The following is a 15,516-nucleotide window of genomic DNA, read 5'->3' as shown; positions in this document are numbered from 1 at the left end:
GAGAGGAGAATGGGCCTCAACCTTGGAGGAGCTGCTAGAGGCTGGTGGTTGTAAGGGAGAGGTGGTCACCCTCCTTTAGGATGTCACTGGTAGGCTGTCCATACACCGGTGGGCGGTCCCACCTCTGTCCATAGGAGAAGAACAAAATGTGGCTCAGAGGGTTACTAATAACATAACAAAGAAAAGGAGCAATGAGATTGGGAGGAAATGGAGTAGGGGACACTAGAGGGGCTGAAGGAAGACAATGAAGGGTAGGTATGATCAAATAAGTTATATGAAATTATCATCAAGTGATATATTACTTAAAAATAAAAATGATAATTATACAGAAGGCATAAAATAGAAATTAGAAATCTCATATCAGAGCTAACGACTAAACTATTACCTTCTTAGATATTTCCTTCTACACACATATGTAAATGACTCACCACCAATGAAGGTCTATTATAAACAGCTACTAGAAATTATCTTTGGATTTGTGGAAGTTTGAATAGGTTTAGTCCCCATAGACTCATGTGCTTGAATGCTTGGCCATAGGCACTATTAAGGGGTACGGTCTTATTTGGAGTAGGTGTGGCCTTGTTGGAGGAAGCCTGCCACTATGAAGGTGGGCTCTGATGTTTCCTGTGTTCAAGCTCTGCCAGTGTGAAAGCAGAGCCAACTGGCTGCTTGCAGAAAAGAAGACAGAATTCTCCTGGCTGCCCACAGGTCAAGGTGCTACTTGGCTCCTCTAGCACCATGTCTGCCTGCCTGCATGCTGCCATGCTTCCTGCCATGATGATACTGTACTGAACCTCTGAATCTCTGTAAGCCAGCCCCAATTAAATGTTGTCCTTTATAAGAGTTGCATTGGCCATGGTCCCTCCTCACAGCAATGGAACCCTAAGACAGATTTCTCGGAGTTTTGTTGGACATGGTAATTGGTTTGGTTTAGTTTTACTTTTGAGACAAGGTCTCACTACATAGCCTAGGCTGGCCACAAACTCACAATCCTCATGCTCATCCTCCTGAGTACTAACAAACTGTGTAGTAAACCTTATTTCAACTTTTAGTTCCACCTCAGTGTTCTCAGAAGAGCTGCACAGGACGCTATTGTATGGGTAGAGCATAGCTGCCTAAGCAACTCACCTACTGACTAATGTAACTATTTTATGTGGTGCTGCCTTCTTAGCATTATTTGAAGATTCAGCAAGCTAATCCTTGGTGGACTTGGCTAAAAAGCAAAATGGCTTCTAGTGAACTTATGTAAGAATGATGTTGGAAGAGAGTGCTAATTCCTAAAGAATATCTAACCTTTCAAGTAGATTTCCCGGCAAGTTCTCCCAAGGGGCTAGTAACTAAGCATATACAAAATCTACAGCGACAGCAATGTGAGCCATTTTATGTCCTTCCATTGACTGGCTTTCTCAATAAAATGCTAGCTACAAAATCTGTTGTAGCAATTAAACTGACTGTTGTAAGGCTCACACACATCCAGCAAAATTTAAACTAAAAGAACTATACAAACATGCATTGGTAACTTCAAAGGCTCTATTAACAGATAAGAACTTTAATATTAAAAGTTGTTTAAAACTTAATGTACCTGTTAAGTTTAATTATTATTTCAATAGTTTTAATGTGCAAAGTATTTTAAATAGATTACATACATTTAGTTCACCTATATTGTAGTATGATATAAATTACATTAGTACTTCAAATTTTAGCAGGTAAAACATCAGACATGATATGTATAAATGACATTTTTTGTTAATTCATTTTTCCCAAGAAAAACATGTTTATAAAGTATGGCATAGGGGGGTTGGGGATTTAGCTCAGTGGTAGAGCGCTTGCCTAGCAAGCGCAAGGCCCTGGGTTCGGTCCCCAGCTCCGAAAAAAAGAAAGAAAAAAAAAATATGGCATAGGAAGATACTTCATATATCAGTTGATAGTAAGAATGTGTTCTATAGAATGCATTAAGTGATGGATGACCTCATTGTGCACCCCTAACAGAGTGTACCTATGTCTTCCAGACTGTGAGTCTGTACAGTGTCACTACACTACACACTGCAGCAAGCAGAACAAACCAAGGCATCATACTTAAACACAGAGCAGGCACACGGCAGAAGCATGGTCTAGAGATAAGTGTGTTTGTGCAGGCTTCTCGCTCACACGGGGCTGGCAGGTCTCTGGGAATCAGTGAGCACCAAGCACTAGCGTAGGTTTCCGTGTTACTCAAGACTCCGAATACTGTGCACTTAAGCCCCACCAAATTCATAAAGTTTTCAGCTTAGTTTTTTGTTAAAAGCTCATGTATTAGCCAAGGGCTCCACAGTTTTGCTGCTTCTGCACCTTGTCAGAGAAGGGTCTTCAGGCTGTACGGTGTGAGCAACTGCCACCTGTTATCCCACAATAACAGGACCTCCCTAAATGACTTCCCAAGACCCTTCCCAGGGCTCTCCTTGAGGGAGTGATTCCCTTTACTGAGATAGGTGGGATCTCGGCTTGGTTTGCTCCCTTTTACAACAGCTTTCCTTGGAAGTAAACTGGCATGGATACTGCACTCGAGTGCATAGAACCCACTGGAACAGGGGCTCACGCTTTTTTGACTGCCTGAGAAGCTCACTAAGGTCTACCCAAGCTTCTACTGCACCATCACTGGGAATTCTCTCGGGAGTTCTTTTTTCTCTTCCTGTTCCTTTAGCTTTGTGCTCGATAAGCGATAGGATTTTTCAAATCCATAATAATTATAAAACTATAAACATATACATGTTTTGTCAATAACCAGTTTATAAAGCACATGACTACTCTGAAGTAAATGTCCTCTCCTCACAGACAATCATCATTAATAATCTCGTATGCCCTTCATAGACATTTTCTATGTAGGTATATGTCTCAAGCATATTAACTTATTAAACAGTAGGATATAACTTAGGGAGTTGGTAAGCCCCCCATATTAAGTTTATAATGTAAAAAGGAAATAATAATATTGTCATTTGCTTTTTAACATAATATGCATTTTATATATCAGTTGGTATTTTAGAAAGCAAATTTTATGGATAGCCAATCAACAGACCTGTTTTGTATACACCACCGACAGAATTCATTCTTCACTCCATCAGAAATGTTGACCTTGACTGTCAGTATCTTCAGATTCTCTCCTCGGTTAATGGCCAGAATCTGACAGGAACATATGACAAAGACTAATAGTCAATGAAGCAATGTTAAATTTAAAGAGTTCACATTTATGAAACAAATCAAGCACCCCTCTAGCCAAGAACAGACTTGTTTTTATTATTTACAAAGAAATGTATTAAAAACAATTGTTTATACTTTCCTCAAGTTACATGTCTTTGTCACAAAGAAAATCCTAGCTGGGGCTAAGGAAATAGTTGGAAAAGTATTTGCCACACACCATGAGCGCCTAAGTTAAGAGCCCCCACATCTACAGAGGCAGGGGCAGAGGCTTGTGTCTGCAATGTCAGTACCAGGGGGCAGAGACAGGCAGCATCCTGGAGCTTACTGGTCAGCCAGTCTAACTCCATGGTCAGTGAGAGACCTTATTTCAAAAACTAAGATCAGAAGGGAGAGAGATGGCTGCAGGGTTAAGAGCATTTGCTGCTCTTTCAGGACTTGAGTTGGGTTCCCAACACCCATGTCAGACAGTTCACAACTACCTCTGACTCTAGCTCCAAGGGACCCTACTGCCACCATCAAGCAAATACATGAGAATACATGCACACACTCCCTAAAATCCACTGACATTCAATTATGTCAATTGACTAAAAGAGCTCACGAACACCCCAATTGAGTAGAAACATCTGATAAAATCCAGCAGCCCTTCCTGAAGAAAACACTCAAAAACTGAAAATCCAAAGTACTTTTTTAAAACATGAAAAATCAGAGCTTGGGGCAAAAACTAAAGCTAGAACTATATAGTCAGATATAGCAGAATTACTACAGAAAGTAACAGTAAAGAAGAAAGACTGAAAGCAGCACACAGGAAGTGGGTCAGTGGGTCAGCAGACAAGAACAAGGGTGCAAGCGAGGTCTCCTGGGAGGGTTCAAAGGCTGAGGCGGAAAGTCAGGACCTCACTGTGGACTAATCTACAGAAGAACAAAGCCAAGGTGAGGTGGATCAGTGAACTTGGCAGACAGCAGTGACCCAGTGGTGCTTCCCCCAGGGCCTCTCATCACGCCATTCATCTATCTCCTGAGATTCCTATGCTCACACAGTTACATAGAGGATGAAAAGCAGAGTTGACTACCACATAGACTAGAAAGCAGTCTCTACCCAACAGCACCCCTCTGGCACACGCAAACCTAAAAAGCTCCTAAAACACAGGAGCACTTTTCAGAGGAACATTCTAAACTACTCTTATTTTATCAGGCTTGAGCATCTCATCTCCAGAAGCCAAGCATAAATTTAAATCCAATCACTCAGGTTTTTTAAAAATTCTTGTGTGAAATATTGTTTAAATTTTTTCTCTCTCTCTCCTTCCCTCCCTCCCTCCCTCCCTCCCTCCCTCCCTCCCTCCTTCCCTCCCTCATTCATACACACACACACACACACACACACACACACACACACACACACACACACACACACACACGGTACAAAATTAGATAAGAAGATCTTTTCTGGAGCTGAAGAGATGGCTCAGTGGTTAAGAGCACTGACTGCTCTTCCAGAGGTCCTGAGTTCAATTCCCAGAAACCACTTGGTGGCTCACAACCATCTGCAATGGGATCTGCTGCCCTCTTCTGGTGTGTCTGAAGACAGCCACAGTGTACTCACATACATAAAATAAATAAATCTTAAAAGAAAAAGATCATTTCTGCAAAATGAATTTTAGCAAAGTTGTATAGGCACTGGTACATTTTTAGATATATTGGGTATGTGTGTCTATGTCTGTTTGTCTGTCTCTCCCTCCCCCTCCCTCACTCCCTTTTCTTCCCTTCTCCCCTCTTCCACCCCCACCCCCGTGTGTGTGTGTGTGTGTGTGTGTGTGTGTGTGTGTGTGTATTACTGAGAACTGAAAAGCCAGGGCCTGCCACTCTCTATAACCACTTTACCAAAACTATACCCTCAGCCCTCCCTGTGGATGGTATTACAGATCACTGTTTTAGTATCTTATATTTGTAGTGTATAACTACGTAAATACAGCTCCATTCTCCCTATACTTTTAAAATTACTGAAATTATGTATTTCATCATGTATGACAAATATAGTACACAAAGAGGTAACACAACTTTAGACATAATAAGGGAATGTGGTCAGGGAGGGGGCTAGAGAGTGCTTAAAATCATTTGCACTTACAGAGGACCAGAGCTTGGGTCCCAGCACCTACATGGAGGCTGGAACTCTAGTTCCAAAGACTCTCGGGCCTTACTCTGGCCTCTGTGGGCACCAGGCATGTCATGTGGTACACATAGATACATGCAGACTGTCTTAGTTAGAGTTTTGCCAATATGATCAGACATCACGGCAAAGGCAAGTCTTATAAGGACAACATTTAATTGGGGGTGGCTTACAGGTTCAGAGGTTCAGTCCATTATCATGAGGTGGGAGCATGGCAGCACCCAGGCAGGCATGGTACAGGAGGACTGAGAGTTCTACATCTTCTTCTGAAGGCTGCTATGAGACTACTGGCCTCCAGGCAGCTAAGACAAGGGCATGAAAGCCCACGCCTACAAGGCCACACCTACTCCAACAAGGCCATACCTCCCAACACTGCCACTCCCTGGGCTAAGCATACACAAACCATCACACAGACAAAACATTTATACACATAAAAATAAAAATTAAAGTCTTTAAAAAAATAGTGAACTATTTCAAATCTTCAAGGGCAGTGGCCATGTCATCTTTACCGCTCAGACCCACCACATGGTAAAGAGTCAAGCAGCATCTGTGTGATGAAAGAAGGCTCTTGATGCCACACTGCAGTAAGCAAAGGGTAAGTTTCATGTTTATGTAACCATATTATTTTAAACTGCATGTTAGTAATCAAATAATTATCACACAGAAGGTAAAGAATCCTAACAAGTTCCATTAGGCTCTTTTCACGGCTGTAAAATGTGGATAGGGAAATTTTAAAATGATTAGTGAGGACTTTCATGTTGGGAGAGCACTTGCAGTCGCCTACTTCAAACCACCCCCCTTGACAAACCACCCAAAAGACCCATAAAACCAATGAAAAGAATAAATGGAACAACACCGGAATCTTTTTTTTTTTTTTTCTTTTTTTCGGAGCTGGGGACTGAACCCAGGCAAGCGCTCTACCACTGAGCTAAATCCCCAACCCAACACCGGAATCTTTAGACTCATAGGACACAGAACTGGACTGGACTGGCATCACATTTCTCAGAAAGGAAGGAAGGAAGGAAGGAAGGAAGGAAGGAAGGAAGGAAGGGAGGGAGGGAGGGAGGGAGGGAGGGAGGGAGGGAGGGAGGGAGGGAGGGAGGGAGGGAGGAGGAAGGATGGAAGGAAGGGAGAGAGAGAGAGAGAGAGAGAGAGAGAGAGAGAGAGAGAGAGAAAGGAAGAAAGAAAGACAGCCAGCCCAAAACCAACAAACAAACAAAAAAAAAGAGAGAAAGAAGAAACGTCTTTTGGGCTCTTCTGGGAGAGCAGGAGCACAGCACTGTACATCACACACATGGTGTGAAGAATGTAGTACATTCTGTACTAGGAACATTTACTACAAAAGATTTTAAGAAATGAATGATGAGTCTGAAGCACAATAAAAACCTATGAGAGTCTGTTTCTATCAGACCTGCTTCCTATGAAATATTAGTGTTGTTAAGGCTGGAAAGAAAAGACATTAGCGCATGGCTCATGGCCATGAAAAGAGATAAGGAAAACTGGTTATGACAGCTACTTTGTACATGGAAAGACAGAGCTGTGGGACCCTTATTTGTAACACGTCTCCTGCCGCTGTGCCTGTTCAACTGCATGACGCACAGTACACAGCCTAGGAAGACATTTAATAGAAGAAATAAATATATACTTAGGTAGATAACCTCAAAGACGAAATTAGAAGTCTGAGCTATAATGGCCATGGTACATAAAACCAAATGAGACCATACACCACACTACTGGACGACAGTTGTCTTGGGAATGGTCTGTGCTCACATCTAAGCACACTGGAAGCAGGGTCTACTGGATGTCACCAGCCAAAAGCAAGTCATGAGAGTTATCACACTGTGAACGCTCTTAAACTTCTCAGTATCAGTAACCCTTCTGGGCCTTCAGTTCTCCATTTGGGAAATCAGGAAACTATGACAACTTTTTATAAATTTTATACAAACTAGTAAATAAAATAGTTGGCATAAGCCTTAATAAAGTATTATCACCATTATTATCAGCATGCAGTTCCTTATTTACCTGGTGATGGTGGATGTTTCTTATGTTGCAGGAAAAATTCTGGTAAAGCTGAAACTTATCAACTTCTTTCTCATTTACTTTTTTTGAGGATACTTTTGCAAGAGATGACTGGATACAAATGTATCTATGTTTACACCTGGTCAGATACACAAATATTAAAAAAGAAACAAGCATTTATTTAAGTGTGCTTTACGTTTCACAAATTTATATAAAAAAGATAGAAAAAAGTTAATCTATTACCAAATAAGATTTGGTTAATGATGCCCAAATAAGAAATTAGCATTACTAACCCATCAAAAGGACTCTGCCAGCCTGTCACCTTTAATCTCAGTACAGGGAAACTTTTGTGAATTTGAGGACAGCATGATCTATATAGTATGTTCCAGGGCTGCTAGGGCTACATAGAGAAATCCTGTCTTGTGGCTGGAGAGATGGCTGAGTGGTTAAGAGCACTGACTGTTCTTCCAGAGGTCCTGAGTTCAATTCCCAGCAACCACATGGTGGCTCGAAACTATCTGTGATGATATCTGATGCCCTCTTCTGGTGTGTCTGAAGGCAGCTACATTGTACTTACATATAATAAATAAATAAATCTTTAAAAAAAAGAGAGAAATCCTGTCTCAAAACAAACAACCATACTAGCATATACTCTGAAGATCAGTTTATATATCAACATAAACCATCTGAAATGCCTGACTTCAGATAGTATCTACCTACACACAAGGCTGAAATGTTTGGTAGCAATCAGACCAATCATCCTATCAGCCTTCTCTAAGAGGTCAGGAAGGCAGAGCTCCAGGCACCCTGCTGAGAATCCAATTAAAACAACTTTGACTATTTTAAATATTAGGATTCTGTTGCTTGATCAAAGAATTGTACTACCAAAAATGAAAAAAGGAGAAAAAAGCCTGGAAACCAAATTTTAAACAAACACTAGGTTAGCACTAACAACACTTAATAGTGTAAGTCCCACAAAGCTAAAAGAAAAGCTACTCACAAGTCCCGAATGAAGTCAAGTGTGTCTTTGTCTTTTGCAATCATGTCTGCTAAAATATGCTGTACTCCTGTTTCGATATCCTTGAGCTCAGAAAGGCCTTTAGAAGGGTAGAATAAGATCAGCTGTTAGTCTATAAGTAAACAGATTAAACTAAATTCCAGTCCATAAGTCCTCATGTTAACAAACCTAGGAGAGAAAGGCACCATGGGAGCGACTTCCCTGCCCAAAGGAGTCTGCAGAAGCAGCGCCGCAGGCCTCCCCATGGGCTGCGCACTGCTGAGATGCAGCTTTGGACTCATCTGGTCGATTGCTGGCTCCTCCACTTAACGGTCCTGGGACCTAGAACTGGTTATCTGCCTTGCCTGCCTCAGTTTCCCATAAATATGGAGTAATCATCTTCTCCCTCATGTGGTTACAAAGACTAAGTGTTATAAGAACCAAGTCTGAATCAATCATATCTCAAGATACGTACTTTCAAGTAATTTCATTAATATTGCTATTTGCGTGTGAGGCATTCCACGTGGTAAGCGGCCCATTTGACTCTCCCAGCCTCACAAAGACAATACTCGCTGCTCATCCTGATGAGTCCATCTGCAGGCAGCACACGAGACGCCCACGAGCATCTCCACTGCTTCACAGCCCTGACTGACCCAGCATGGCCCCCCGTATCACCTCACATGCTCAGAGAGTTCTTCCCTCGCTCTGCTCTCACGTCTCTCCTCGGCAGTGATCTATCTGCATTTGCTTTGTTGATTTACATCAAGGCTTTAACTACAAAAGCACCGAATGCCATTTATGTCTTTCCATGAACAGTTTCCATGAGTAAAAGGTACGAAAATCAAAGAGAACAGCAGCACAACAGACTTATTAATAACAGACATAATAAATAAAGGTAAAATTACTTGGGGTGTTATAATAATTTGTGGTAATTACTGAAACAGTACTTATTTTTAAATAAACAGGAATTGAAATTAACAGAAATTCCACTTACATTTTAAAGGAATTTTTCTGAGAAAATTTTCAGTGTCAAACTACTTTTACAAATAGAAACCTGTATACGCTAAGGATTTAGAATGTCTATAGTGTGCATTCATGAGCTACGAGATGGACCGTGAGCTAAGAAAACTGTGTATTGTGCACTAACGCCTGGAGCCCCACACACCTCAGGGCATCATTACAGAGAAGTCACAGCAGCTTTAAACCACTGTGGAGTTGCTGCAGTGCCTCTCCTCACGGTAGCGGGTCTCAGGTGGAGGGAGAAACAACCCCAGTCATTTGGGCAGCCTTTCCTCACGTTGCGTGCCTATGTGCTTGAGCCAGAACGACCGGAAGACATCTGCACGTTTGAAAAAGCCCCACTCCCAGGTGCTCTTTCAGGCTTACCACAGCCTTCAAGGTGAGCATCTCTGTAAAATCAAGAGAAGACAAACCAAAGCGAAGAAGCAGATAATAAGAACTCCAGAGTGATGGAGCCGGACATGCTGTGAAATGACAACTGTGACTGTAAACGGACACTGAGAAGCCAGTATCTCTCCACTTTCTCTGTGTACGGCCTTCTGGAAGAGCAGAGCCTCAGGCCCTCCTCAGCACAGGGATGCCTGGACACAGGGCAAAGCCCATCTCTGCTCCAGGATAGCTTTATATTCTGATCTGACTCTTAGTCTGTAGACAGTGAGAAATGTCTTCCACTGAAGAAAAGTATAGATCTGTGTTCTAAAAATATTCCTAGGAAGAATGATGGGAATGATTAAAATACTTTAGAAGAACCCCACAGTAACAGAATTGGAAGTGATCGTGTTTATGTGCAGAGCATAAAAACTGAGCGGAATGAGAAAGAAGAAACATTTCACACGAAGCTTTAAAAGCAGCATGTGGAAGTTGGAAAGAGAAATGCCCCCAGAGGCTCAGGCATTTGAACACTCGGTGCCCAGTTAGTGCCCTTGATGGAAGGCCCCTCACTGGGACAAGTGCTGAGAATTCAAAGCCTCACACTACGCTCAGTCTGCTCTGTGCTTCACATGGCTGCCATAGCCATGCCTGCTGCTGCCACCTTCCATCAGGACGGACTCCCAGGACTGTAAACTAAAATAAACCTTCTCCTAGAAGCTGCTTTTGGTCTGAAAAGTCCTGACACACAGTACATAGATATCTGTAATTGACCATAATTCTCTGTATTTGTGGTTAGAATCAACAAGTGAGTGAAGCCCAGACTAAGTCCTGTTATGTCTGTAGGAACCACAGAAACCTGCTGGGTCTAAGTTAGTCACATGACCAGAAGTGTCGAAGCCTGCTGTCCACCATCATGTATCCTGTGTCTCCATATGTGACCATCAGAAGGGATATGGTCAGGATTTATGTTTATATCATAGACCAGTGCCGCTTTCAACACAGTGAGTAGGCCCCGCTCATCTACCCTCAGAAAACAGAGAAAGAAGCAGAAAGAGCATAGGAGAGGGAGACAGAGAGAAGTGCTATGAAATGCTGTGTTGGGGACAAGACAGCCACTATACTCCTGAACTGCTTGCAGCTGTGGTTACCCACACAAGCTCAAGACAAGAAGACCAGTCAGTATTCCAACAGGCAGCAGTAATGAACCCAGTGAACCACACAACAAAAATAATAACCAAATACAAAACCCCAAGGACAAGACATGGGGAATGATGGCAGGAGGAGGCCACATTGAGGGGTTTCCAGAGGAGTGAGGAGGATGTTGGGGTGAACAGAATCACAGTATATAGGGATGAACCTGTCAGAGAAAACAATTTTTTAGGAGACACAGGCACAAGACCTGTTTAGTAGGAATGCGGTCCACCTGCGAACCCACGAGACAACTGTAGCGAAGGAGACAGCAACAGAAGGCAAAGAATCAGCCATAAGGAACAGCAGGCAGCAAACCTCCCTGCAGCTATTCTCCACAGCGGACACATAGTCCCCAGCCCCAGCAGTGACTCTCAAGTCTACTAGGGCTCAGCTGTCATTAAAATATCAAATGCCACCTGCAAAAGCAATAGGGGACTGCTGAAGGAAATGCATGCACAGGGCTCTGGCTCCAGGCCCCAGAACCCTGCTTAGACAGGAGATGAATGAACTTTGTAAGGCTGTAACTGAATGAGCCATAGAGTGGCATACAAAAACAAATCGTAAATGCTGTAAATCACTGAAAATGTAAGCATACATTAGTATTACAAACTAAACAGATGTAGATTGTATTCATGCCATCCATCTCTAACTCCACGTAATCCCTTACATTACTGTCCTTTCCCAAACACACTAAAATGTGTACGCTTCTGTGAGCAGTTTGTTGTTTACAGATACAAATACTCATCTTTAAAAACACAAATTCAACTGGCTAGAATATGGCTGATACACCGTATTTCTCTAGAGTTGATACGGCATGGACTCTGTTATCACAGACTGCCCCCTCTTGACAAGCACATCTCCCAGTTTGAAGAATCAACAGAAAGTCAGAAGGAACTATAGCTGGGATGGAGAAGCACCGGTGAAAGCTGAAGCTGCCCTGCTACTGCACAGGCTACACAGCCTCGGCATCTAACGCACAGCAGGAGGACCACAGCAGCTACACAGCCTAGGCGTCTAATGTACAGCAGGAGGAACACAGCAACTTACACAGCCTAGGCATCTAACGTACAGCAGGAGGACCACAGCAGCTACACAGCCTAGGTGTCTAACGTACAGCAGGAGGACCACAGCAGCTACACAGCCTAGGCGTCTAACGTACAGCAGGAGGACCACAGCAACTTACACAGCCTAGGCGTCTAATGTACAGCAGGAGGACCACAGCAACTTACACAGCGTACTGGGATTCGCTACGAGTGAACTGCAGGTGCTTACGACCAAAGAATGCAGCTGTGTAAAACCACAGGCATATTAATTTGATTTCAGGTCAGTATTGTCTGACTACAAATTCATTGCACACACACATACACATACACATACACACACACACACACACACACACACACACACACACACACACACACGCGTGCGCAACTATCTCAATACATGCAACTACTTAAACATAAAAGAATCAATGTTTTTTTGAGAAATCTGTCATTTCAGCTTGAAGATGAGGCAAGAAAACTACAAGTTCAGGTCCAGACTGAAGAGTAGGCTCCAAAGAACAATAATCGTTTAAATCTTTCTCCTGTGTCTGTCTCATTTTCTCTCACACAAAGGCCAGAATACATTTGGAAGCAAATTTTAAGAAAAGCCCCCTTATTACTTAGGAACAAGCATTAAGAGCAGAAGCCAATTTGTTCTTTGTGAACGCCAGAAGTATTAAGATTCTTTTGAAGAGGAAATCTGAGTTATATGGTTTTAAAAGGCAGAAATAAAATAAAAGCTTTGAAAGATAATAGAATATCTTTATAACCTTGGGACATAGAGGAATTTCACTTAAGAGAACATTTATTATCTTAAAAGATTAATAAGTTACAAAAAAAAAAAACCCCAAAAACCTAAGACCTTCTATTTACTGAAGATGGCATTAAGAAAGACCAAGTAGCAACTGGAAGGTACATGTTGTGAAAACAGATCTTAGAGACAGGTGTAAATGAAGAAGGAGAAGCAGCAGAGAGTGGGGAGGTCACCAGAAGCAGAAAGTTGGCCAGGACCTGTTTGTTCCCATCATTTGTTCTTTATCTGCTGTTAACAGACATTTGTACAACCGCTGGTGAAAACATGTTTAGTTTAAGTATTTGCAGTCTAAAGCAGAGCGGCAGCAGGCTGCCATCTTCTGGAAGCCAGTACCTTTAACATCAGGCCTGATGTAAGACGGGAGGTTGAGTTGCCCTGGGTTCTCCAGCAGTGTCCATGCTGCTCCTTCTAATCCCAACTGTTTTGCTCTCTGGGCTTTGGTGCCCTTGCTCCCCATTTTATATGGAGCAGACTAGGAAAAAAAGCAGAGAATATATCACAGGAGTCTGTTTTTCAAAGCCAAAATCAAAACAGGGGTGCAGGACTAGAGGATACACTAAAAATACCATAGACACCTCCTCTGGTCTGTCCTATCCCCTCTGAACTCTATTACACTAGCCAAGACTGTACAGTGCTTTGTATCAAGACTTTATCTTCATAATTTTCTATGTGCTTAGTTCATTCTCTGCTTGGGTTTACTCATCTTTAAAATTCCTCATTTGGACTGCAAGGTCTTTAAATAAGCAAGTCCCTGTTAAAGTTGTTTCATATAATGTCTGTCTGTCTGTCTGTCTGTCTGTCTCTCTCTCTCTCTCTGTGAGTGTGTGTGTGTCTGTCTGTCTCTCCTCTTCCACTTCCTTGTCCTCTTCTTCCTTTTCTTCCTCCTCCTCTCTTCCTACCCACTCCTTCCTTCTCCCTTCTCTCCTCAACCTACCACCTGCTGGCCTGCTGGCTCTCTTCCCACATAGCTTGCTGAAGTAGTATGTTGAAGATCCATAGCACTTCCCTGATGATAACGATTTCAGTCCAGATCTTGCCCAAACCCCTGCTACAATTACTATTCATCACCTCACTCACAAACCTCCTTCCTCCTGATCCACTTATATCACCTCCAGATTCTCGTCAGAGTTCTCTGAACATTTTTTTCAACAAGTCCTCTAAATTCTGACTCCTCACTTATATTTCAAACGTTGCTATTTCCCAGTGATCACACTGACCTGCTCGTCCATAATCCCCTCCTAAAGTGAGTTCTTCCAGTCTCGTAGCTTCTAAAATAAGCCTACTAAAGAATCCATGCGGGGCTGCTGGCTTCTGGGAATACCAAGTCCCTTATAGAAAACAGCCTGGTGCTTCCCATGTACTGCTTCCTTAAATCATCTCTAGATTACTTATAATTAAAACAATGTTACGTGATACACCTACACTTCTTGGGTTATATTATTTAGGGGGGGTAATTTTTAAAAGTATGTACCTGTTCAGTACAGTGTTTTCTACCTATGGCTGGTGGCGCACAGAGATGTCAAACCAACGAGTAACCAGAGTGCCGACTGCTTCAGTCACAGGCTGAAGACATTTGTGTGTAGTAACCAGAGTGCCGACTGTTTCAGTCACAGGCTGAAGACATTTGTGTGTAGTAACCAGAGTGCCGACTGCTTCAGTCACAGGCTGAAGACATTCGTGTGTAGGCCTCCAGTTCTGCCAGCTCCCCTGTACCCCACGCTTGTATAATCTACTCCCCTTCCTTCCTTGACTAGAAATTCCTTGAGGGCAAGGACAATTTACTACACTGCCCATATGTGTAAGCCCAAGTTCCTGGCACACACAAACAGGCATCCAGTGAACCCTATTCACTAAAAGGTAAAATCCCTAGTGAATGAAGTAACAGTGGCTGGTGGCTTTAGCTTTTTATGTCTTAGTCTTCCTTAGTGATAAAAAGATACCAAATCATAAATATTCAGGCATTAATTAAAAGACATCGTTCCTTACCACATGCTCTAGTTCTTCAAATGTTTTACAGTTCAACAAGGCTTGTAGCAAGCACTCAGACATCTTCCCCTCCTTCTTAATTTTCTGGATTCTACTATGAACCTTCTTTGCAACATCCCTGAAATTAAAAACTTACATAATATATACAATCTCTATGTCCAAGCTTTCTCCTCAAGACTGGCTCTCATTTACAGAGAAGTTGCAGGGAAAGGAAAAGGGAACTCTGAACTGTTTATCTTAACTCATGTGACAGTAACTTTACTCCCAAATATGTTAATACGTGTTTCCAAGAAAGAATAATCTACAAACCACAATAAAGTCATCAGGATCAGGTAGTTAACGCTGACCCATCACTATCTTCTCCCTCACAAACCTGAGGCACTATTCCCGGTTCAGCCACGGTGCTGGCAATGGCCTCTGAGGATTCTCTCCACGTTGTGGTTCGCCCTGGGGTTATCTGCATTTTGGTGCTAATTCCACTGCCCCAAGGACAGCTGCCTAGTCACATACTCAGGAATCAGGTGACTTCACCAGAACCACATCCCCATTGAATTTGTAAAATACAGGTGAGGGGCAGGTACAGGATAGAAGGAGGCCTGTCATTAGAGGAGAAGGAAGGATGGGAGGGAAAGAAGTTTGAAGGAAGAGGAGACTGGAATGGAAAGAAGAGAGACAGGAGGGAGAGGGAGAGAAGCTGTGGCAGGACAAGATGGCAGGTGACGTTAAGACTCTGCTC

At 42.6% G+C, this 15,516-nt stretch overlaps 1 protein-coding gene across 2 annotated transcripts in view; it reads right to left on the bottom strand.

The window, feature by feature from the left end:
• The window catches only part of Srbd1 (S1 RNA binding domain 1), a 189,062-nt gene that overhangs the window by 156,369 nt on the left and 17,177 nt on the right, over positions 1-15,516 (bottom strand). For both annotated transcript variants that reach the window (NM_001399769.1, XM_087552978.1), the window contains exons 6-10: positions 14,781-14,898; positions 13,128-13,266; positions 8,358-8,454; positions 7,361-7,496; positions 3,053-3,156 (exon numbers count right to left, since the gene is read on the bottom strand). In NM_001399769.1, the coding sequence (NP_001386698.1) occupies positions 3,053-3,156; positions 7,361-7,496; positions 8,358-8,454; positions 13,128-13,266; positions 14,781-14,898 (594 nt within the window). The remainder of the gene's footprint in view (positions 1-3,052; positions 3,157-7,360; positions 7,497-8,357; positions 8,455-13,127; positions 13,267-14,780; positions 14,899-15,516) is intronic.

Source organism: Rattus norvegicus, chromosome 6 (assembly GCF_021556685.1).
Source record: "Rattus norvegicus strain SHRSP/BbbUtx chromosome 6, alternate assembly SHRSP_T2T, whole genome shotgun sequence".
NCBI classification, from domain to species: Eukaryota; Metazoa; Chordata; class Mammalia; order Rodentia; family Muridae; genus Rattus; species Rattus norvegicus.
Note: the sequence above shows the minus strand (reverse complement) of the source record. Positions and strands in the feature narration are given on the sequence as shown.